Source organism: Biomphalaria glabrata, chromosome 8, assembly GCF_947242115.1.
Source record: "Biomphalaria glabrata chromosome 8, xgBioGlab47.1, whole genome shotgun sequence".
Taxonomy (NCBI): domain Eukaryota; kingdom Metazoa; phylum Mollusca; class Gastropoda; family Planorbidae; genus Biomphalaria; species Biomphalaria glabrata.
In genome coordinates this window covers 39,395,353-39,421,759 of record NC_074718.1, presented here as the reverse complement: position 1 = coordinate 39,421,759, position 26,407 = coordinate 39,395,353, and the positions used below count along the sequence as shown (strand labels likewise).

Sequence of the window (26,407 nt, the reverse complement as noted above, 5' to 3'; positions counted from 1 at the left end):
CTCAACTTTCTAAAGTTGGTGGCTCTTCCCTTGACAGTGGAGCCCCAACACCAAGCGTTTTCTTGCATTCCTAAATTGCAGAAAGGAATTCTAGTGACATCGAGAGCTAATTATTCATCCTATTTAAAAAGACAAGTCAAATTAAGTAGCGTAGTGAAAGTATATCTTTATTAGGCGTATTTATCATAATATTATCTTCATGTTAAGCGTGACCTTTTGTAGTAGGCCAGTTTTGTTCAGCATAAGACGCCAACAGAACGATGGTTAAATGCTCTTTGGATATTGGACCGTTTTGATGCGCACAAAATGTCTAATTTTTTATTTTTAAGAACCTGTTGAATAATGTTTTTACTTTAAAAAAATTCTAATATGAATTTATAGGCCTTAACTACATTGCAGATACAACCGTTTTGTTCTTCGAAAAGAAAAGATACCCCACAGATTGATAAAGTTCATTTAGATTAAAGCTTTGAGGGTCAACGCTGAAGAAAAAATATCTATGAAAAAAAATATTTGAACATAAAAAGACATTCATTTATAAGTGATAACATTTTTTCAATACACCTGTTTGTAACTTTGTTACAGAACTAAAATTCAAAGTTCTGAACAAACAAATTTTTAGGATTTAGGTATACATTGTGATTTATAGTCCCAAAGTTTTTTTATACAATAGAAAATTCTCAGATTGAGTAAAGGTTGTGAAAAGCGTCTAGGAAAATAATATTTGGGCTCAAAACTCATCTCAATTGTTACTTTTATGTTTAAAAGTTTCTCATGAATTCTAAATTGCAAATGATTGCATTTAACATTAGAGAAAACTGGGGGGAGGGGGGGGGGACGATTTCATAAAAGAATTTAATATATATATATATATATATATATATATATATAGCATATATAACTTATATTAGTGACAGATTTTTATGAAAAAATTGTGCTATTTCTTCACTATTATAGCTAAGGGAGACATGAAATGAACTACATTTTTTCAAGAAAGGGGAGGGGGGTGCCACTTTTGAAAGTTGGAATTAACTAACAATTGATTATTATTAATAAATTTAAAACAGTGATATTGCCTTGACAATGCTTTGTATCTTTAACAAGCCCCTTGAGCCTACATTATGTTGGTTAACAGCGCTTAAAAGCTGCGTTTTATAAATTATTATTATTTTTGACAACTATAATAATGTATATTTATCTTACATACTTAGACTTAGGTCCCAAGACTGGCTGAGAAAGGAGGAGGATTTGGCATGGTGACCCCACCCTATAAAACCTCAATTTCTACAGAAACTTTAAACATAAAGAACATAAAAAGATATATCTTAAACAACTATAAAAAATGCACTTTTAGGACTTTTGTCCCAAATGAATGAAAAACATTATTCCATAAGACGTTCCAGGAACATACATAGATGCCCTTAACTAAAAAAGAAAATGACACCAAGAAATGAGAACAATAATTTTCTTCCCATTTTTTGTGATGGTTTTCCTAACTTTGATAACCATAACAATAAAAGCCTCCTTAACTGAGCTGACAAACACAGAAGTAGGAATAGAACCCCCCAGCCACAACTCATATATTGTGCTCTGAATACAATTTATTTAACCAAAACTTCTATTAACCAGTACAACAAATTGCTGACATAAACTTACAAGACAACATACTGGTACAACAAACACTGGCAGTATTTTTACTTGTTGAAAAAAGTAAATAATACAAATAAAATAATAAAAAGCTACACAGAATAATTGGATTATCTGAATTTTTTTTTATTAGACATTAGATAGGAAGGCAAAAGTTTAACAAGTTTTCAAAAAGTATATCTGCTGGGCACTTCAAGTGGAGTTACCCACAACAATCAATTAAACACCAATATAAACAATGGCAAGAAAAGAATTTTTGAAAAATATGTGTTTATATATACATATATAACCACACAATCCACAATATATATAGTAACAAAGAGTGGGTAAGTTTTATTGGTAAGGAGAAGGTTTGAAAGAATATTTAGAGCATTACAATTACACAAATATATTTCTACTTATGAACATACCTTCACCTATAAACTATCTAAACCAAAAAAAAGCACTTCACAACACAAAAATAAGGCCAATTCATTTCAGATAATCTTTTTACTTTTTAAGAGTACTGGCATTAGAATGCTAAATTTAATTGGTGTAATTTGCAGATTTACAGATTTAGGCTTTTCATGACAACTTATATTACTTTCCCAATAAAGCTGTGAGCACTTTTAAAATCTTGTCTTCACCAGGAATGAAACTAGAAGAATTAAGTTCAGAAGCAAAGTGCCTACCATTTAGCCTCACAGTTTCAAACACAAAAAAAATAAAAACATTCAAAATAATTTTTAAGGAAATGCACTTTTTGAGATATTGCACAATTTTACATTATATAATTGTCTGTTAACCATCCCCTAAACTTACAAAAGTTATTACCTAGTTAAAAAAAACAGTCTTTTATCAGAACTGTAGAATGTCTCATCATTGAATTTACATTCATTTGCTAATCGATTAACTTCGCATAACCAAGACTAACCAATAGAAATGTCTCAAGTGAGAACCACAGGCATCAATGAAAGTATGTGGGAGGGAATAGCCTAAGATCGGAAAAAAGTCACATCAGATTTTGCCCCATCTGAAGACAAAACCTAAACCAGTGACTCATCTGAGCGCATCCATTGTTTACAGAGACAGAAGGTGCCATATATATAAGCTTTCAGTTATACAAACACAAATTTTGACTAAAAAAATGTCAGGCAGTATTGACAGCCATTAACACTTTCTCTCCACAATTATTTTTCACGTTTCAATGAAATTATTCATTTTGCTAATTTGTATTTCACTATCTTGTTATGATTTAACTTTAATAACTTTTTTGGTTGTTATTAGAAAATGTTATATTTATTTTAGAATTAAATAGGATTGCATGCTCTTTTTACACAATTAAAGTTTATAAAACCAAAAATTAATTTAATTTTATGGTGTCAAATCAACGCTGGTATAGTCAATTAGTAGAGAAAAAGTTCATAAGAATAGTCAATATTTTATCACCCATTGCTTCAGAGACACATATTTTTTTTTTTTTAAATCAATACATTTTTAAAAATGTAAAAAGGAACTTATTTACAAAGGCTATTTATGTAGCTCTTACAGTTTGAACAGTGTCATAATTGCTAAAGAAGACTAAATCACTTTTGTCAAAAGCTGGTTGCAGTCAAGGAAATCACTAGAATAGGCCCTTGAAGTTTTGTGAAAAAAGTCTGAATCATTTAGAAAGGAAGTGGAGCACAAAAATTGATTCTGAATCCTTCTCAAAGTACATCACAATGACAGTATTAATCATTAACACAAACTGTATTAAAGCACGTAAAATAAAACACACTTCTATTGATTTATATGTTGGGGAACTGCACAGAAACCATAAAAACACAAAAGTTAGCTTTTGGAAAATATCTTAAAGAAGGAAATGTTTAAACCCAATTTTAATTATCTTTTCCCCATAGAATAGAATATAAAGATTTAAAAAAAATACAAAATTAAGTCACAAGTGAACAAAAAAGAGGAAATTCTGTTTCTAACATTTTTATTTTAAGGTTTTCATGATTCAAACCATAGACAAATATATTATATCTAGACTAGAAACCGGAAACTGATTCTTATCCGTGATTGATCGATTCGGAGACCTATATATATAGATTTTTATGTACATAACTCTTTTTCAAGCTCTAATGGAAGTCGCCCCAATCAATCTTTTCTGTCTTAGATCTTTAGTTTTCAAAGTTTAGAAAAAATGCAAAATCATTTCTCAGATTTTCTTTAGAATAGGCTATTAATCACATAATTATATATTCACGCCAATATATGAAACAAAGCTATTTCTTGTTAGTTTCCAATGAGATAATGTTTTAAAAATCCTAGATCGAAATAATTCATGTCTGTTGATTTTAATCATCTTATGTACATTTAAATAGATTGATTTCCTAGATCTTTCTAGATTATGTATCTAAGAATTGCAAAATAATAATTATGAGACAAGAGTACTCTTATTTTTGATGTTCAATTTTTAGATCTAGATCTAAAAATTAAATTTTATGTTACATGGGTTAGGGTTGAAAAAAAAAAAAACAACTTTACTTCTTATTACTACTTTACAAAACAACGCCTTGTTTCAACTTTTAAAAAAATTTTCACGACATTTTTAGTAGTGTTAAAAAATCTCCATGTCCAGTCTAGATGTAGTATATATGAGTCTTTGGTTCAAACTTTGCCCATAAATGAAAAAAAAAATTACTGTTAGGAGTTATGGGAGCTTCATATTAATAGAAGTAATATTAGTGTTATACAAATTTGATTTATAAGGAGAAATTGATACAAAATTGAGATGATCTACAGACAAAAAGAAATTATTAACATTACACAGTTTACAATGTACATTAGAAAATTTTTATTGGTTTAATTTTATACCAATAACTATCTTCTTTTAATATAGCGAGATATTATCTCATACAATTGTGGGCTAGTACAGTACTTATCATTTATAGAAGATTATTATGACATACTGGTACAAAGGTAGTCATTAGGTCACACACATTATTAAAGTTTGGCATAGCAACATACTGTAATGTGTATTCAAAAATCTTTTTAGAAGAAACAAAGCCAACCTTAAAATGGCTAAAAAGAATATAGTTTTGAGCAATATAAGATTAGTTAGAAAAGATTATATGTTTAAATATAAAAACAATTTTACAGACAACTTCAAGTCATTAGCTTTTTGAAAAGCAATTGTTGTTGAATAGTTATTCATAAATTCTATTAGATAAACAAACTTAGACATAAAAATAAATTTTTAGTTTAAAGCATGCAAAAAAAAAAAAAGTTTAACAAATGCACAATACAGTTCAAAGTATGTTACAAGTTCCAAAAAACAAACAAACAAAAAAATCAAATTTTTAAATACCAAACTAAAAGTCGTTAGAAGTCAAATATTTATAGAAGTGTAAATCAGTCAAAAAGCACCAAATAATGAGCATTGCATAACACATATGTTTTCGTCAGATGTCAGCTAAATTCATTTTATTTTTAAGGGTGACAAAATCCCTTATATAGTGTTTCTTTTTTTTTTTTTCTTCATTAGGCCTACAAAAATAATGAAATCAGCGAGGGAAACCAATGACTTCGCAGATTGAAAGTCACTTATTGACATGCATGACTAGATTGCCACAGGAATATGCGAATGGAGAAATTATTTTCTCTTTTGAAGTAATATCTGTAATTTATAGGATAATAGGATCTAAGTTCTGAAGCATTTGCAAATCACTCAATAAAAACAAAAGGATACTTTTTTACATGGAGTTTTAGTCATAGGAATGACTTAAGCAGTGTTTCCCAAGCTTTTTTCTTGACGGAACACTTTGCATATGCTGAGTATTTAGCGGAACATTTTGCTTATTTTTTTAAAGAGATTATTATTATTAGTTAATCATTCAAGTAGTCCGTGGAAAACCTATTCAGGGCTCGCCAAACACTAGGGTTCTGTGGAACACAGATTGGGAAACACTGTACTAAAGTAACTGAGTTTTAATAATGAATTAAATAATAAAGAAATAATTTACTTTTGCAATATCATAACATAATACCACAATAATTTATAAATAGTTAATAAAGACAGCATTTTGTTTTACATCTTTCGGATCTTCCATCAAAAATGAAGATTAATACAATCTAGCCCGAACCTCCCGCAGGATGGGGGCAGTCAGAGTCGAACACAGGACCATCGAGATGACAGTTTAGAGTGCATAACACACGATCAGGTAGCCATCAATATAGCATTTGTTTAGCATAGAAAGGTATAGTCATTTATTTACTTACTCCATAAAGGTAGCATTAATAAAAAAAATATCCTAGCAACCAAATCACTATCCTAATATTTCAAAACGAACATGGCTAAAAAGAAAAACAACAAAAAAAAACAACCTCCCACATAATTACCTAGCTTAACAATAGTAAAGTAAAGTACCCATTTCAGACCTTGCAATCTACAAGTCAGATGATGTAAAGATCATGTTTCTAAGATTAATGGTTAAAAAGTACATGGCACTTAAAAAACAAACAACAAAATGCAACAGTATAGGTCAGTTCATAACCAAGGAAGTCTATGATTCACTTTTAAATAGTGGAGCATAATAGGAAAAAAAAAGTATATATACAAGGTTAACCAAAGATTCTCTCCCTCTCCCCTTAAACATCCTTTAAAGCAATCCACACAAAGCTATTAAAACGTTAAACAGGGAAGGCCAACATGGTGCCCATCATCACCCCTTCCCTTTACTGTGACAGAAATAGTCAATTCAACTTTCTGATGCTAAATGTCACATGTAATGTTTGAGTACAATTGTGGCAGGAACATATATTTTGTTTGCTTTTCTAATAATATATTATCATGTGTAATACACAGGCGCAAAGACAAATGTCTTCAATCATAACACAGGTATATTTCTATTATTATTATTTTTATCTTTAAAAATAATTCTACCTCAAATATGAAATACTGGTATTATGAATTTCCATAAACCCCAGATTATTCTGCCTAAATTATTTTTTTTTCAGGTTAAAAAATAATGATACAGACATAAACTTGCATTTTCATTTAACATAAAGGAATGAAAAAAAAAAAAGAAATAAGATTATCATTGGATGGCCTTTTACAACTAAAAAGTTAATCATTATTTTAATTTTTATAAAGAATTAGGGAGAAAATAAAAATTTTCATCCTGTCATTACCATACATTGTTTCAATTAAGCTTAGCTTTTGTTATAGTTTTTTTTTTTAATACATTTACTATTTTAAATGTCTTAAAAATGTTAATATATATACATATATATTTTGAAAAGTACCAGTATGGCATATTTTAATAAAAAGATAAAACTGTAATGACTATAAATATCTCCAGTGAAAAGCAGGGATCCTAAAATAAACAAACAACTAAATTTGGTAGTTTGTTTTAATAAGTGAAAATACTATTTGAAGCTGAGCCTAAGATTCTAATTAGTCTCCACAAAGAGAAGCCCAACAACCAACACAACACACACAGAAGCAAGAAGCCCCTATTATGATGTACACAGCCGTTGTGATCCAAAATGCAAATAAGTATAGTCTCTCATCACAATAGTATTCGTTGTTTGGATGTTCAAACTGGACTTCATCTTTGATACGGTAAATATACACACAGCCTGAATACAAAAGGAATTAAAATTTGGTTGAGTGAAATAATAATAAAATTATTTTTTTTTTATAAGGGACACAAGGACATTTCTTATCTTATCTAATAAATTACATACATTCTTTCAAAAAGAAGATAATTACATCCTACAAGTGTCCATTTAGATGTTATTTGCCTATAAACACGGATCAAGTAGGTAAAATTTACATCGTATCATACCAACTTAAAAGAAAAAAGTTTAGGCTGTAGTTTATATCTTCTTTCTTTGACCTTCCGCAAATATTTCATGTATCAATATAGTTAAAAGCAGAATTCAAGAGCATTTAAAAAGCTAGTTACTTCCTTACTTCAATTGTATGCAGAACCACCTATAGTAACTGAAAAAAAAAACAGACTTGCTGGGCAGGTCACCTTGAAAGAAAGTCAGAGAACAGAGGAGCAAAAAATAGTAAAAGCAAAAGGCAGGCAACCCAAATGCAGACCATGAATACAATGAACTGATGACATACAGGAAGATCTACAACAACTTAGAGTTTGGGTATGAGGAGATCTGAATGGAAGGATGTGTTGAAGCAGGCCACAGCCCCCTATGTGCTGTAGCGCAACTCAGATAGATGAATATGGATCCCAAAATGTGAGCGTCTTTGCGCTGACTTAAGAGTTTTTAGATTAGTATTCCTGACTCATATGATCAATTGAAGAAACTAGCACTTGCTGTTCTTTTCATATTAGGGTCTACATATTTATGTGAAAAAAATCATTTTCAAGCAAGAGTAATTTAAGAAATTTGTTTATCAAAGACAACTACATACAAACTTGGCTTACTCTTCCTTTTCAAGGAAATGCAAGACCATCAATCACATTAGCAGAGAATTTATTTTTTTTCAAGGAAACCTTTTAGCTCTACATAATTTAATGTGTTATATTTTTTAAAATAATATCTAAATAAGTATTATACCAAATTTTATTTAATGTATGGTTAAAATTAAACAGGTTAATGGCATATTTTCCACAAAAAAAGTTTGAGTGTATTTATTAATCCTAATTATTTCCATAAAAATGTCTCATCTAAAGCAAGGCTTAAGTTAAACAAAAAAAGGCTCTATTTAAAAATTTCAAATATTTGTTTTTTAATATATTTGGCTATTTTGTGACCACTGCCTTAATCTATTGTTTTGTTCATCTCTTGAGAAATAATTCATGGGCACTGACTGTTGACATGTTTTAATTTTTTTTTTAATTTTTTATTTTTTTAAAGATTTTTTACATAGATTTATGATCTCAGCAATGAATTCAATTTTAGAAGTGTAAAAACTGTCTTAAAATTATAAATCCAAATAGTTTTAATTATTAATCCAAATAGTTTATCAATTTTCTATTGACAAATGACAATCCTAGCAATAAATGGAATTCTAAAAGCTTCATCATGATCTGGATGTAAGTCCTTGTGAAAATTAAATAGATTTAAATAAAGAAGAGAAAAAACAAACACGTTTTTATTTCAGGAAATGTCTAATGAAATCCATTTGTGTCCTTTTTTTTATAAAAAAATCACCAATTACAATCTATCAATTAGTTATGACTTACCAGTAATAAACCAAGCAAATAAAAAGCAGCTAACAAAAGTCTCAATTGGATTGACATTCTTTTGGTCTTCTTCCCTCTCCGCTTCAGTTTTGCGGGCTCTTTGAATTAGGCTCACTATATTTTTGGCACAACCAAAACACCCAGCAACAATTAAATATATCGGGATCATTTTTTCTGCAGGACAGTCATCTTTAAAATAAGCACCTGTAAAAAAATATAACAATGTAAAAGTACACATACTTTGTACAATATCCTAAGACACTACAATACATTTTTTAGTTTTAGGAATATGCATAAATTTTTGTTTTGGATGAGAAAATTATATATATATATATATACATATTTATATAAGTATTTACATATAAACACAAACAAGGGGACACCCAAGTGATGACTCAAACTGGCACCAGACTATCTAGCTAACAGACCTAGTAAGGAATTGTCTTTGAGCCTGAATATTTAGAAAGAATGCATTTTTCAAGTGGCTACAGAGACCCAGTTGAGACCTAGATATTTAGTCATTCTAGTGCAGACAAATTTGTTCTGACAGCGGTCTATTTTAAGTTCATCAGCCTTGTTTTCAGCCATATATCCCCCAGCCTTGGTAAGATTTCTCCACTGTCTTTTTTGTAACTCTTTTGTTACCAGCTGTTCTTCTCTAGCACAGTGAAGACAGACTGATGCCTGATTTGGTCTTTATGGTATTTTTGAAGGGCACCTCTGTAATGCTTTTCTCATTTAAGCTTGTCTGTGGCATACAGTCATTCCACATATGAGATAGGTGTCCTACCCCACACAACTGTTGAACCTTAAATACTAAGTCTTTACTATATATTCTCAAATGAACATCGTTATTTGTAGTGCTCTGTTAGGTTTGAAAATGTCTGTTAAATCTATAAAAAAATATTTTTTAAAGTGTTATTGCTTCAAGAGCTTATATATAGAGCAATAAATCATGTCAATAATATTGATGTTCTCTTCATTGTATGTTTTGAGTCCCATTTCTCAATTGTACACTATCACTCAATCTACTGTATTTTCATAACAAAATTTCACCTAATTATTTTAATTTTGATATCTCAATCAGCATAAATAAATAAATATAGAGGATGCAATAAACTTAGAAACATACCCATAACAATCATAGAAATAGGCACAGACATAAAGATTCCGATGAGAATTGTAACTAAAACTGCAACAAAATTAAAAGAATAATTCAAAAAATAAATACATAAATGCAGACAAAAGATTTTTTTAAACAAAAGATATTAATACATTTTTTTCTAAGACTAACATAGTAAATGCATATATGTATATATATATACTTTATATAAAGCAGCATTTATTTGGAATACAGTATGAATAAGAATTAGGGAGGAGATGGCTTTTAAGAATGTCATTTTTTTAAATTTTATTTGTTTAATGAGATTTATAAACAAATAATTTCTTAATTTTAGAAAATCTTGGAAAAATCATATTTTTTTATTATTATTATTTATTTTATTATTATAAGTTTTCTTTAAAAGCTCAACCAAATAGGAAATGTGGCTATCATTGTTAATGTACATCTTAAGCTAAATGGTACAGTGCAGTGTGAATGCATTTATGAAAATAGTGAAATAACAAGGATGTGATAGCAGAATTTTAAGGCTGTTGCCATGGTTTTCATATGAATTTTATCAATAAAATGTTGACTTAGACCTGTAAGATTCCAATTAAGAGTAGAAGATTAATACCTCCTAGCCCAAACCTCCTCCTGGATTGCAGGGAGGGCAAGGTTCAAATGAGGAACCATTGAAAGGACATCCTAGAGCAGTTTTTATTCAACAAAGAAATAAAAATGTGAATAAATTAAAAAAAAAAGATATTTCAGGAAATAAAAAGTAGATTGAATATTGAACAGGTCTTTAAATTTTCTCTCTTGATTGCCAGATGCCTAGTCATGTGGTATACTCCTGATTACCAGATGCCTGGTCGGGTTGTACTCCTGATTGTCAGATACCTGGCCATGTGGTATACTCCTGATTGTCAGATGCCTGGCCATGTGGTATACTCCTGATTACCAGATGCCTGGTCGTGTGGTATACTCCTGATTGTCAGATACCTGGCCATGTGGTATACTCCTGATTGTCAGATACCAGGTCATGTGGTATACTCCTGATTGTTATCATGATGGTCACAAATTTGAACCCTGCCAGCTGCCATCCTAAAACGTTATTTGAGTGATGGCTTGAGAGGCTTAAATCCTCAAATGCCCTGGACAGAAACCCGGCTGCTGTGAGTAATGCAAATATCACCATTCAGTAAGGCTTCCCAGACTTGCCTAGGATGTAATTCAATTCCTTCCTGAAGTAACATCCGAAACATATTAAACAAACGTTAGGGTGGTCAGCAAAAGAGTGCTCCAGCTTTAAATTAATTTTAGGCTTTAAAATGAATGATTTTCATGTACCACCATGCAACTGCAAAACAACAGTTTCAATATCTATGCGTACAAATTTTTAATATCCCAGGTAATTGTACACTAGTTCAGAAAGACTCAACGAAGTACATTTTGTGCTCAGCTTTTACGAAATCATTGAAATTATATGCAATTATATGCTTCAGAAAACTTTAAATCAACCAAAACATTTTGGGTGATATTTTCCTACAATTTGATATTGTAATGCACTATCATATATCTAATAAAAAATAATTAATAACAACAATACAAAAAAAACACAGACAGCAGGGAACAAATTTGTATACACTACCTGATGATAAAATGATGATCAAAAATAATTTCAAGAAATGAAGTAATCCAGTAGATTCACCCTTGGCAGCCTTTACTCTTCCATATAATGAATCATATGAAGGAGGAGGAGGATCTGTCATTCCATGACATAAGAAATGTTAGACAAATCAAATTCAGTAAGTTGTAGACTTTTGATGTCAGTTTAACTTTACTTGTTATACTATATGGACCCCTCCATAGTAACGGAAATAAAAGGAGCAGATTATGTTGGGCAGGTCACCTCGAAAGAATGTCTGAGAACAGAGGAGCAAAGATTGTTCACTGGCAAAAAACAAGATAGGAGTTCCAAAGGCAGACCACGAGCACAGTGGCTTAATGATGTAAAGCCAGAGCCCAAGATAGATCAGAATGGAACGATGTGCTACAGCAGGCCAGGGCCCTCCATGGGCTGTAGTGCCACTGGGATGGATGTTATACTATACCAGTATATTATTTTCATTTACCTTACCATTTCCAGACATTCAGTGAGCATATTTTAGATCTAAATGTTTAGAGAAAGTTGCAAACTTTGTAATGATGCCCAATCAAGAAATGTTTTATAATGCAATTTAACTATGTTTAGCCAGAATTAAATGTGTGCTTTATGTTAATACATTTATCATAGGTTGATTAAAAAACAAACAAGCTATAATTTATATTAAATATTTTGGTAATTAGTTTTACCACTTTTTTCATACACTACTGGTATTTTACAATAGCATACCCAGTTGGTATAAAACAAAAGGTTAAAACTACACATTTGTATTTCATACACACACAAACCCACTAATATTAAGAACGATAGAAACTAGTTAAAAATATTTTCTAATTTATTACAATTTTAACTGATGAGCAATACAAGTTGCCAAAATTTTTTTTTTACAAATATCCAATATTCTATATCTTTTTAGTTTGAATAAACAATAACAGTTTAACAATTAGTCTAGCTATGAAGGTCATTTAAGAATTTAATAAATGTATATTACCATTAGAAATTGCCTGAGTATAGTTTGGAAGACCATCACCAGAAAGTCGAACATTATCTCTTTCAGAATACTGAGGAGGAGATTCTACATCATCATTTCTCTGGAAATACAATCAAGTTGTTTTCACTTACTGTCTACATAGTATAAGAAAGTATAAACTTCATATGTAAACTAATACTACTGTTATATTATCACTTATGGTTCAACGACAAACAAAGATGTATGAAATACAACTCCATTTTATTAACATGAACAAGAAGACACACTAATAGGTAAATAATACTTGGTACCTTACTTGAGAAAAAACACTTGAACACACTGAACATGAGAACAAGGGAGACTACATAAAGAAAACAAACAGAAAAACACACAACTACAGTGTATAATAATAATACAGCAGTTCAATCATTATTTTTACTGCTAATTATTTCCATTAGATATGAATGTTTTTTTCTTACATAGAAACACAGATTAAAAAAAAAAATGCTTTTAAATATTTTTTTTATTCTATATTATTACAAATTGAATCCAGGCATTTTAAAGTTAAAATACTTAATCATTAAAGTATAAATATCATTTTCAATATTTTACATTGATGTAAGAGGAAGTGCTGCAAGGAATAACTATAAAATTATTTACTCAGATTATAACATAAACACTTGAGTGCTCTATCTTATCTTATCAATTGCAGATAGCCCTTTTTTAACAGAAGATAATTATATCCTACATGTATCCATAAGTTACTATGTATTTATTTAGTATTAAATATAGTCTATCACCAGAATCAAGTATTTAAAAATCTTTAGAAGCTTAATTTAAATATGCTCCTCAAAGCTAGAAATAGTTGTAAATCCAACTTTTTTTTTTACCTTTTTAATATTTCATAGTATACCATAAATTGTGAATAGCAGTGATAATGATGAATCAAAAAGTCCAATGAATATGAGTGAAACAAAATTTATTTTTAATTTTCTAAACTCTATCTCTACGGCTGCCTGGACATGCAGTATGCACACTGGACTGATTGTTACAGTCGTAGCGCAGCACGGTGTGCATGAATAAAGGTGCGAATTGGTGTAATGAATGGAAGGGATGTTAAAAAGGGGAAGCCGGGAGAAATTGACAGGAAGAGAAAATGAAATGTTCATGTTTACATAACTTGTTGTAATATTAAAGTATTTATAGAGTAATAACCTGAGAGTGTATTATTATTTCGAAGAGTCTTGTGTCGTAACACTGATGTTCGGTCATCTTGAAGATTCTGAGTTCATACCCTGCTGCTAAGCTAATATGTTTATATTGTGTCATCGTTTATTGTGAATGTTTTGTGAGAAAGTAGGATGTGAAGTAATAAAAAAAAAGGATAGTCTTGTATATCTACTTGTATAAACACAAAATCTCTGTTATTATTATTGTTATTATTAATTAATGTCTACAGTGTTTTATTTATTTATCTGTGACAACAGAACACCTGCTGCCATCCCCCATCATACTGCAGAAAGTATGGGCTACGATTTAAATTATCTTCAATTCTGAAGGAACATCTGAAATAGGTGAAACATTTTACAGTTATAAATATGTAATTCTTTGGATACAACTGAAGGGATGTGTGATAAAAGTTGTAAAGCGCTGGCTTAAATTATTGTCAAGTATTAATGGAGGTCAGAGATATTACTCAGGATCTGGGGAGTAAACCAAACTTTAAAGGTACCTGAAATTTTATGATGAAAGAAATGCTTTGATTTTTTTTTTGTGCTGGCCATAATACCCACAAAAAAAAAAAGTAAAAAAAAGTAAAGGTAATTGAAATATATGATTTCTACTTAACCTGCCTCAAAAAAGATAATTACTAGACCTAATACTTCTTCCCATTACAACTAAACTTAAAATACATACATAAGTTATACTCCTACTTGTGTATTCTTTTTAAATTTAATTTCAACTAGACCTAAAAAAAACAGCATTTAGATCTATGGATAATAGTATTGTAATAACTTAAGGGAGGCAACTCAAGGAAGTAGGGATGTTTATTCACAGGACATCACAAATACATTATAACAATATCTATCTCTAGCACAGTCTTTTCACTCCGGCTCTAGAATTGGGCGGAAATTGTTCTCCTTCCTAATGTCAACATTCTTCCTAGTCTGGTTTCTAGAAGAACGCACCTTCTGCACTAGCCTGGAGGCAATGCGCATGGCAGAGTTATAACATTGCCCCCTTCTTAGAGCTTTTCGTCTCGAAAAGAAATAGTGCAGTGGAGGTTTGACAGTTCAGGTGGAGGTAGATTGGTGGGAACCACAGACGGTAGGTTGCCTGTCGCCCAAGAAGCCATCTGCATAGTTTTGCACAGCCGTCGCTTTCTCTTCTTCCAGTTGGCCAGTCTACGCTTGAGACGATATTGTGGTCGCTGCTTCGACCTCATGACGATAGTTGCTGATGCCAGCCAGCTGACACAGGGAGAGTTAGTGGAGGTCAGGGTTGCCAGCCACTTAACACAAATGGAGGTTGTGGCAATCACTGTAGATTCCAGGGTTGTTATTCTAAGACGCTGAGTCAGCGGACCTTTCCATGGACGTCTCATGACACAGTTGTAAGCTCACACGTTGTCATGGTTTCAAGCACATAGTCTTTCTCAGCCTCATCTGTAAGGTATGCCCATGAAGCATCCTTGTAATGTTCATCCACCACTGCATCAGGTTTTGCTGGAATTAATTCACCACCGTTCAAGTCACTCTCACTGATGTGGGCAGAAGTACAAATTTCTATTAAGTTCAGATCTTGTAGCTGGGTTTCTTGGCATGGGCACTGTCCCCGCAGGGCGCCGCATATACAGTTCATGTCAATCGCCTGGATGCAGTTGCCAAGCATCGAGTTCTCTCTTACGTCGCTGGCAAAGTCAAATTTGTTGTTTCTGTCTCGGCCAATGTTGGGCCCTGTATTCGCAATTTCATCTAATGACATCCAAGGCAAGGAATCAGAAATGGTCTTGAGGCTTTCATGGTTTGAGTTCTCATCAAAGGTACTGACAGATAAACAAAGATCTTTAAAGTCCACAGCAGCAAGCTTGGATGCAGACTCAACGTTGTTTTGATCTGTTCTGCTCATTGAGGTACTTGTTGCAGATACATTAGGAACAAAATCTTACGGCACATAGCAGACTTCCCTAGTTTCTTCATGTTTCTTTCGTTTCGAAACATTTCGCTGAGATCTTCGCAGCAATCGTCATCAAGTTTCTCGTCTTGAAAGTCACCCCCGCAAGACTAGCCCACAACACAGTCACAGATGGCGCTACAATCCCCAGCGCCTCCATCACCACTGTTCGTGCAGCCACAGTCCTGACCTGGTAACTGTTCCTTCATTAATGAGTCTATTCCTTCTTTCGATTGCAACACCATTTTATCACTTGGGTCTATTTGGCCTTCCTTTTTCAATACAATCTCATCCACCTTGTTCCCGATCATGTTCACCCTCATTTTAATTTCTTCATGCATCGAGTCGTATATGTCTTGTAGCGATTTCATAGTTTTCAGAAACTCACTGATATCTGGAGAGACTGTATCCACCTCAGAGCCTGCTGAAGACGTGCTCTAAGAATGTCATTATTCTTTTCAAAGCGTTTCAGATGCCTACACTCGAGCTCTACTTTCAGTTCCTTCAATTACTGCTCTTCTAGCCATTTCATAGATGTCATAAGCTCCTACCTCAGGCCTCCGTTGAGTCGCCCAGTCCCACTTCTGTCACCAATGTAATAACTTTATTGAGGCAACTCAAGGAGGCAGGGATGTTTATTCACAGGACATCACAAATACACAACATCTGTCTCTAGCACAGTCTTTCCACTTCGGCTCTAGACTTAGGCGAAAATCGTTCTCCTTCCTAAGGTCAACATCCTTCCTAGTCTGGTTTCTAGAAGTACGCACCTTCTGCACTAGCCTGCATGGCGATGCGCATGGCAGAGTTATAACAGTATCAATTATAATTGAACATGTACAGTATTCCTAAGTATCAGTTACAAAAAATACATAATCCTTAAGCCTTAATTCTTAATTAGCCAGAAACTTAAAGCTGCTTTTTTAAATAAGACATTTTAGCTTTCATGTAGATCTAGAATCTAGATTCTACTTTATGTTATTGCATTGATTATTATATGAACTTACTTACCAGTGTGATTACAGTGATACTCATTTTGGCTTTTATTTATTATTATTATTTTTTTTAAATTTTGCATTAGTGTCAATAGTGACAATAGTGAATAGATTTTAAAATCTTGCAATACTTAGTAGAATTAGATCTAAATAGATTCTACTTTCTAGATAGTAAATCATAGTATAAATAGTCAATATTATAATATTTAAAGCTAGAGCTATAACGTAATTCTTAAAACAGAATCTCGTAACTGACTAGATCTAGTCAATCTAGAAATTATAGATCTCTACGGTCAGATGACTTCTATGACGTTTTTTTAAGAAAAAGTATTGGATATTCCCGATTATTTCTCAGTCATTCATTTCTTTTAAAAAGTGACTATTTTTTAAGCTGCTCTAATAATGTCATATGGGTTACCGGTACATAAAATGCATACCTGTAATACAGAGAATAAAATATAAATCTAGATAATGATTTTTTTTTTAAATCTAGATCTCTATTTAGATCTACAGATGAAAGCAAATACTTACAGAGGATTCTTTAGCATTCCGAGTACTATCAATTGACGCCATGTTTGTTTCCAATTAGATGTGCCAACTCATTTAGTATGATTTAGAAATTGACTAATAAAGAAAAAATGAATAATAGGAAAATGTGTGCAAACCTTATGAATATGGGATTCCCCTTCTCAGGGGGAGGTGGATTTTGAAGCTAAACCCCCAACGCTTTGACCCATGTAGCCCGGGGGGGGGATCAAGCAAAGCTACATACTTTAACTTCAGTGAGCTTATTATAGCCAAGGTGGGTATACATTGATTATTTGAAATCGACCGTTGCATTTACTACAACGAAACCGATGTAGGATTTTAAAAATGAATATACACAGCTTTCAACTTCAATGTAGAAACACAAATGAAATAATGAAAATTTTAACAAGATATAGGACTCACTAAAGATATATACGCCTGTCACGTACCCATAGTCTCTCGCTGGTTTTCATCTTCTAATTTCACACTCTTATATTAACTCAACTAAGACAGACCTAGACGTGGAATTTTTAAGCCTATAATATATACACAACCATTAAACCATGGATACACCACAAATCTTAATTAATGGTTACATCAGTAAATACACATACACTCGTATGGTACATGGGTTTTAGGGTTAAAGCAGCCTTTCTCTAATAAAAAAAAAATATTAAGGCAAAGCTGCAGTTTCCGAATTCCATGAACGTAGCTAAAGAAGTTTTGAGGTTAACATATGAGCCCTCCAATAATAAAGAACCATAAAGCAAAGCATTATATATAAGCATATATTCTAAATTGTAAATCATAAATGATAAAATAAAAAATGTTTAAATTCTCAGAATAGGATAGAAAAACATGGTGAAACAGAAGTATCAGTAAATTATAAATTTTCTATAATAAAAAAACAACTACTGTACAGCTCTATAATAACACTTTATTGAAAAAAAAAATATTCGACATTCTTAGCACAATTATCTTGACTAAAAATGTGTCTGTAAATAAGTTGTCCGTTATGTTAAAAATTCATTTTTCTTTGTATGATTCATTATTATTATTCATTATTTAGTATTATTTCATTTGTCTATTTAGAAATGTATGTGACATTTTTTAAAAAATCCAAACGACGAGAAGAAGAGCTTTAATATGCAACCTGTTAGTCACTTTTCTTTTCATCAAATCTTGTCTTGTTTTTAATGATGTGAATTAACTTTTCTTTCGCCTTTGAATTTCAAGCGGCTCAAGGCGAAAAAAAAATAATTACGCTAACTAACCATGATGAAAAAAAAAGCTTAGTTGGCACTATCTTTTATACCCTACCCCACATTCTAGAAAAAAAAAAAAGATGGTACAAATCGTGAACAGTTCTATTTTTAGCATACGGAAAAAATCCACAATGACAATGAGTATTTGAGTGACATAGCTTGGTTATTTCCCTCAGATCTGGGGAGATATTGTTTAAAAAGCGCGTACCGGTCCGTGTGTGTTAAGTTCTTATATGTCCATTTACTTAATCCATTACAGTTGTTTTAAGACTTTTTGTTTCGTCTCTGCAACTCTACTTTTTTTTCCTATTTTACATTTACTAATGATTGTTTATATTTCTTTACCTGTTGTCGTTGACCTGCTCCTAAAGTAATAAACTACTGGATTTTATAACCTGCAGAAGAGGGGGCGACTCAATAAAGAATATTAAGTAAATTTCAATTAATAATAAAGTATATACATAAAATGTTCACTAATTTTGTTTTTAAAGTTTGATTTCTTCCCATAGGCTATATATGTCCGGCTATGACTATGAGATTATGAAGGTGTAGCGGTTAAAATAGTTTTAAAATTACTATCACATAGATCTATTATATATAGTTCGTCCATCGTGGTTCGATGATGGCCACTTTTGTCATGCAGGGGACTGAGGGTTTTGTGCCTCCTCTTGTGACTGGTGAGACCTATTTATTTAGATCTAGTTGCTAAGTAAAAATGTTCACAATTTAATAGCGCCGCTTTCATCAATAGGCGATGACGTCATTTGCGCTTTTATTTTTCTTGTGTAGTGTTAGTGTTCTCCCCTTGTCGCTTCGTCATAAATGTTCGTATGACGTCAAGATTTTTCTTCTTGATCGTTTGGAAGATTCACTCCATCTTGGGCTGTAGAACCAAGCTGTATCTACTGAGTTCTTGAATTCTCCATATGTGTCTAATCGTTACCGGATAGCCTTATCGTTGGTCTTGGTAGATATTCTTGAAGGGTTATTTTACCCCTGTTTAGGGTGAGTTTTATTTTACATTGTAAAGTGTGTTTTTTTTTTTTAATATGGATTCGGTCGTATTCGTAGGCCTAATTATATTAGAGGATTAGAAGAATCTGTTATTTGTCTTTCTAGAGGGTCTCAGTTTCCAGGGCTGAGGTTTCAAGTCTCAAGTTTCATGTCTGAGGTTTCAAATTCTAGATTCCAGGTTTCTACATTCAGTCTTGTTGACATTGTGACTTTGGTGCTACCATGAACTTTGGCTATCTTCATTGTTGGTGAACATTAATCTTGGCTAGAAGATAGATCTGTGTTACCATGAACATTTCCATATGAATCTTTGTCTTGAAATGGAATATTGATGAGATCAATACTATTTCTTTAAAATGCTATTAAAGTATTTAATTTGAACCATATCATATGTAGCCTACTTGTATTCATTTATCATTAGACGATTAGTCAACTCAATAGTCATATGCCATTTCATTGTATAAATATCATTAGATTAAATTTATAGTTTTAATTTAAATCATTATCGTTTATTAATTAGTTTATGTATAACTGGGTGTGTATGGTGTGTCTGTTGGGCTGAACCTTGGCACTAAAAGTAAATATATGTATACGCACATTGCAATTAATATTATTTTTAATACCTAAACAATTTAATAATTTATTAAATGAAATCTTAAATGACAGTGAGCCCGGAATGTTCGGCTACACACCGGGCAGATTATCCCAGCTGGAGCTAGTGACTGCTAGTGTCATTGGTCTTGCTTTTCTTCTCTGGCGCTTTTCTTCTGCCAGCGCTGTTCTCTTTTCCTCAACAACCTGTGCGGCCAGTTTTCATGATCGATGCTCTGTCATGTGCCTCTGTCTCCCAGGTGGCTGCCTGGGTCTATGCTGAACGCCTATAGAGAAGCTAGCTTTAAGCTCTAGGGTTTTCTTTGTCCGCCTTGCGAGCGCTTATTTCCTTCCCTTAATTGGCCATACAGGAGTCGTTTAGGGATGCAGCAGTCTTCCATTCTGCTGACGTGTCCTGCCCATCGCAGCTGGGACTGCATCACGATTGTGTGGATCCTTTGCACACCCGCTTTTCGTAGCACTTTGGTATCTGGTATTTTTTTCTTGCCATTTGACATTCAGTATTTTTCTGTCATGTGGAAGTGGTTCATGATCAGTTTCTTTGCATGTTTTCTGTACACTGTCCACGTTTCTGAGGCATAGAGCAATGTAGGGTGGATGACAGCTCGATAGATCCATAGCTTTGTATTTGTGGTGATCCATCGTCTGTTCCATTGACCTAATAAATAATTTAAAAGTAATGAAAGTGATACAAACTTCAAACGTAAATCTATATCATTGGTAAAGAGTTAAAAAAAATAGCTTACAGGTACCTATATTTAGAACTATCTACTATCTAGGCTACTATTTGGTAAATATAAAACAGATAAATGACGAAACATTTATTATTATTTCTTAAATTGTTTGTTATTTCTTGGGACTTTATTAAAACTACTCTTGAGATTTCTGAATTGGAAAAATCCACTTGACTTGATTTAGACCTGCTGAACGAAGTTATGTTTTCAGTCTAGTCTAGACTGTTTATAGATCTAGGTCTATATATCTTTTTAAGTAGATATCGAGCAGATCGTTGTCTAAAGACTAAGTCGACATAAATCTAGCCTAGACAGAATGGAAGAAATCAAATATTATCTTCTGTGCTATGTTATTCCAATAGTAATTGCTTGTTTTATTTTCATTCGCATGTTTGGATTGAATAAAGCAAAATGCAAAGCCTTTATTTGCAGTCTGGTTTGTCGCTATATTCATGGCAAAGTATGTGATAAAGAAAAGGCTTTATTGTTTGAACAGTTGAAAGATCATAAAAACAGTTTAAAAACAAATTCCAAATTTACAATATTGGAAATAGGTGTTGGAAGTGGCATGAATTTCAAGTTTTTCCCCTCAGAGTGTGATGTAACCTGTCTTGATCCTAACCCTTACAATGAGAAGTATGTTATAGATAGTTTAAGAAAGGCAAATAACAACATCCGACTTGTCAAGTTTATCGAAGGTTATGCTGAAAATATGTTAGATGTGCCTAGTGACAGTTTTGATGCTGTGGTGTGTACATTTACCATGTGTTCAATTAAGGGATTGAATGACGCCATTGAAGAAATTAGACGAGTTTTAAAGCCGGTAAAAATAGTCATAGATTTATATTACATATTATATATTAGCTTTTGAACTTTGCAAGAGCATCTTATTATATATATAGTCAGTTTTACAATAATGTGTTCATGTTATCTCTCACTTGTGACAAATAAATACATTTTCATGTCCTTTTTTTTTTTTTTTAACATTGATAATATTTTTCCAGGAAAATATTTCAATATACAAAAAGTTTGTTTTATTTTCAGGGTGGAAAATTCTTTTTCTTGGAACATGTAGCAGCACATAAGGGTTCGCATTTACGTTCTCTCCAAGACAAGTTTCAACGTATTTGGCCATACATTGCTAAAGATACGCATATTAATAGGGAAACATGGAAATTCTTAGATAATTCTAGTTTCAAAGATGTTCAGTATCACCTTTTCACTGCAAAGTTTTTTCTAGCATTTTTAGCTAAACCCTGCATGTATGGATCAGCTACAAAATAATGTTTTTTTAATATGTTCATATCAATTTTTTTTTCAACTCTCATAATTTCCATTGAAAATGCTTCATGACAAAAATTTAACTTTGTTTTTTATTTTTATTAAAGAATGTTTAACTGTAAATGAATTGAGTAAATGCCTTTATACCCATGAGATAATGGAAAAAGCCAAAGGGTTTTTAAAACTGAATGAAAGCTATGAAAACTATTTTTCCTTGAAAGTAAAAATCCTATACATCCATTGCTTTGTATTTGCAATTAGGTTTCCTCATAACGCTACTTTTTTTGTCTGTTTTTTTTTTTTAATAATACTTTTAAAAAATATATAGGTCTAGAAAATGTATCCCTTTTTAGAATTGCAGAATTGTCTTGTAAAAATAAAAAAAACGGTAATTTGTCATTATAAGATTTCAAAACTTACAAAAAGGGAAAAAAAAGATTCTAGTTTTGGAGGAATCAATACTTTATCATCATTTCATAACAAATATTTAGTAGACAATTGGGCAAAGAAAATGTTAAGAAAACTATATACATGAAATCATTCTCAAACTCCATCATAGATTGCAGCTGTAAATTTGTGATAATAGTAATAATATATAGTAATTTTGAAAATAATTGTGTTTTTGCTTTTAACTAAAGTAAACTTATATATGCTTATGCTTATATATATTCATTTCCCATTAGTATCATCTCTCATCTCTGCCTATGTATAGCAGTCTATCTAAAAAATTGTTAACATATTTTGTAAAGTTTCTTCATCTTAACAAAATAAATTCCACACATCTCCCCCTTTGTAGACACTGCAACCCTTATGAAACCGTAAACTATATCCTCTTTGAATGCCCCTTCCTGATCCACCGTAGGCAGACCCTACTACCACCACAGCCCAACATAACCAATACCCTGTACAAATTGATGGCTGCCTGGTCATGCAGTTTGCGCGATGGACTGTCGTTCAGATTTATCAATGGTCCCGGGTTCAAACCCTGCCCGCTCCCATCCCCCGTCGTCCTGCGGGAGGTTTGGACTAGGAAGTAATTATCTTCAACTCTGAAGGAACATCCGAAACATGTCAAACATTTTACAAAACAGCAGTGCTGAACAACTGAAAAGAACAGCACACTATATTTCCTTGGCACAAGAGCTGACAGCTCAGCAGCAAAAAGCTGGCCAGAAGAAGAAGAAGAAGTAAAGTTTCTTACCATATAGAATGTTTAAAACATCAAAATTTCTTTCTACATGTTTAAAAATTGTATTTTATTTATTAATTATTTTTTTTTACACATTTTAATAGACAGTGTACTTCAATATTACAATTATAAAGATATGCCAACCATTAAAAACTGTATGAATTTTAATAGTGCACAGGCTGAGCACTACTTATGTGTTTTTATTCTGATAGGCATAACATAATTTACATGAAATTTAAAGAGAAGGGAATCTCCACAAGATTTTGTGTAAAAAGCAAAATGTCAATGAACTGTGCATCTACTAGTTAATTTAAATTGATCTACCTTTGTTAATTGTATTACAAAATAAGGTATCATGCCCATCAGTACATTCAAAACAAAATAATCTACTCAATTGATAATCAATGCAAGGCATGGGTCTTCTTAATATTTTTTAAGGATAAAAACTGTGTAGGTATATAAATGTTTTAAAAAAATAATGATGTCTCTTGATATACCAATGCTAAAATAAGGAAAAAAAAATAGTTTGGATCAGACATGTACCGGTATTTAAATTTCTAATAGATCTAGACTAACAATAATAAATCTGTGCAAAAATAAATATTTTACCAATTGATGTTGCTTAGCGCAATTTCATGCTTTTAGCTTTCTTAATACACTATGATCCTAACAAACTTGCCTGAACCATTTGGAAAAAATAAAAGAGGAGGGGGGTATTTGTGTGAATGTTACCGTCATGCTTTTTAAATGCATAAAAAAGTTATTAAAAATTGTTAGAACTAGAGGCCCTATCCTCCTCAAAGGGACTAACTCAATTTATACCACATCTGTCAAATTCAGTTACTTTTTCTTGTTCGATACGAAACAAAATCATTAATTACCAATAGTTTATTAACTAATTGGTTAATTTTTTTATTGATTTTTATTTTGTCAGGTACTAGAAATAATTTTCAAATAATTGTGAAAAATTTCAACTTGATCCGAGATCAGGTGCAAGAGAAATAATGTACACTAACATTTTACCAGACAGACAGAGTGAATCAATTTAAGCTTTGTATAAAATATTTCACTCCTTGGAGACACAGTAGGTTTCGTTGTAAACAATTTTTACTTATTTTCATATTTATTGATTACACATTCTCCTAACCAGGATTCAACAAACTATTAATGTAATATACAGCTATGTGGTACTGGGAATGTCAGTCAGACCATCAAGTCATAGACATAACGGTTAAAAGATTGAACTTCCAAATTAAAATGAAAGATACATTTTGCTTTTCATAATTTCCACTTCCACACAACTTAAAATACTATTGAATGTAAAAAATAAATTGCCAGTGTTAGTGTAAATAAAATTTTCTATCAAAACACACCCTTTCAATAAACTATATAAAGCTGGAACAAAGGTGGACCGAATTCTGTTTCCATTCAGTGTTAGCAAATTGATTTATTGATATTTCTCATTAGACTATGTTTTAAGCAATATATTGATAGTGAGGCATCTACTTATTAATTATTATTAATTATTAATCTACTTATTAATTATTATTAATTATTAATCTACTTATTAATTATTATTAATTATTAATCTACTTATCAATTATCAGTTATAGGCTAAATGAACTTTCTCTAATTTTCTAACAGTTTCAATTGAGGAACATCTTCTTTAAAGAATAATACTTTAATGCATACAAATTTATATATTTATAATTATTCTAAAGTGTGTAGGTAATGAAACTTCAAACATAAAATGCAGTATTTTAAATAATCCAGCACTCCAATTATTTGACAACTGATGTAATGCATTTACAAAATTGTGATCTCACCGACAAATACATATAATTTCTATAACAATTTTAAAAAAAAAGGTGGCCTTTAAGATAATTTCCTAATTAATAGTAATCAAATACACATTGCGCCCCGATTAGGAAGCAGATTGGCAAGACGTGGGGACAGTTGGAGAGACTCACCCAGAACCGAGATGCCTGGAGGAAGCTGGTTGGTGGCCTATGCCCCAGAAGGGACCACAGGCAGAGATGAGATGACACATTTGTAAATAAAATGGAAAAAACTCTTAGTAAAAGGTATTTGTACTTGTCTTTTAGCAAAACTTGATAAAATAAATAAGAAAAATATTTTTTTTAAATGCTTTTTAAAAAAAAACAAAGCTTATCTTAAGTGGAAGAATTGCCCCCCTAAAACTATATCAATTATGTAGTTATTTCCCTTATTCAATATCAAACAAAATTAATTACCGGTACCAATAATTAATTCACTAATTGAATACTTTTTTTTATTGATTCGTGTTTTGTTTGGTACAATAAATTATTGTTTAAAGTATCAAGTTGATTAAAGGGAGAAATAGCGTTAATTATTTAAGGGGACAAAATCCAACATATTTAACCATATCTGTGAATACTGAAGTATAAGTTTCCCTTGCTGGTATCAAATAAAATGATTAATTACCAGTAGTTAATTCTCTTATTGGTTACTTTTTTTTGTATTGATTTATGTTTTGTCTATGCCAATGAATAATTGTGCAAAGTTTCAACTTGATCAGAGAATGGGTGTGGGGGAAATAATGAGTACTCACTTTTTACCAGACACAGAGTGAGTTGATATAAGCTTTGTAATAGTAAACATTTCAGCTCTTGCTTGTTATATTTTAAATACCGGTACACTCAGTGACAGATTAAAAAAATGGCACTTAACAAATATATATATTTCTCAGCAAGGCCTTGTGTTAGCACAATCTTTCTGAACCTAACACACTTGATGGCTTAGCACAAACTTTCTTAACCTAGCATACTTAATGGCTCAACATAATCTTTTTGAACCTAAGACACTTGATGGCTCAGCAAAATCTTTCTGAACATAATACAAAAATGTCTCAGCACTATATTTTTTAACCTAGCACACTTTTATGGCTTATTCTCACTTTAACAAATTTGCAACAGATACATTTTTATGTCTTAAAAACACACACATATTCTACACATTTCTAAAAGATTTCACATTACATTTAAAAAATAAAAATAACCAGGCA

The 26,407-nt window shown here is 31.6% G+C and overlaps 2 protein-coding genes across 3 annotated transcripts; one reads left to right on the top strand and one right to left on the bottom strand.

Annotated features, from left to right (window-relative positions):
• Window positions 1-1,752: 1,752 nt before the first annotated feature.
• LOC106076248 (transmembrane protein 272-like) lies at window positions 1,753-17,373 on the bottom strand. 2 transcript variants are annotated; one of them, XM_013237116.2, is made up of 6 exons: window positions 17,270-17,373; window positions 12,591-12,690; window positions 11,585-11,698; window positions 9,964-10,023; window positions 8,832-9,035; window positions 1,753-7,254 (listed from the first exon to the last, which is right to left on the bottom strand). In XM_013237116.2, the coding sequence occupies exons 1-6, from the start codon at window positions 17,309-17,311 to the stop codon at window positions 7,070-7,072; spliced, it is 705 nt and encodes a 234-aa protein (XP_013092570.2). In that variant the 5' UTR covers window positions 17,312-17,373; the 3' UTR covers window positions 1,753-7,069. The 2 variants fall into 2 exon arrangements, with proteins under 2 accessions (XP_013092570.2, XP_013092577.2); XM_013237123.2 differs by lacking the exon at window positions 17,270-17,373 and adding an exon at window positions 16,755-17,042.
• A 3,693-nt stretch (window positions 17,374-21,066) lies between these two features.
• On the top strand, window positions 21,067-23,529 carry LOC106076275 (thiol S-methyltransferase METTL7B-like). The gene is made up of 2 exons (XM_013237140.2): window positions 21,067-21,714; window positions 21,936-23,529. The coding sequence occupies exons 1-2, from the start codon at window positions 21,208-21,210 to the stop codon at window positions 22,173-22,175; spliced, it is 747 nt and encodes a 248-aa protein (XP_013092594.2). The 5' UTR covers window positions 21,067-21,207; the 3' UTR covers window positions 22,176-23,529.
• Window positions 23,530-26,407: the final 2,878 nt, after the last annotated feature.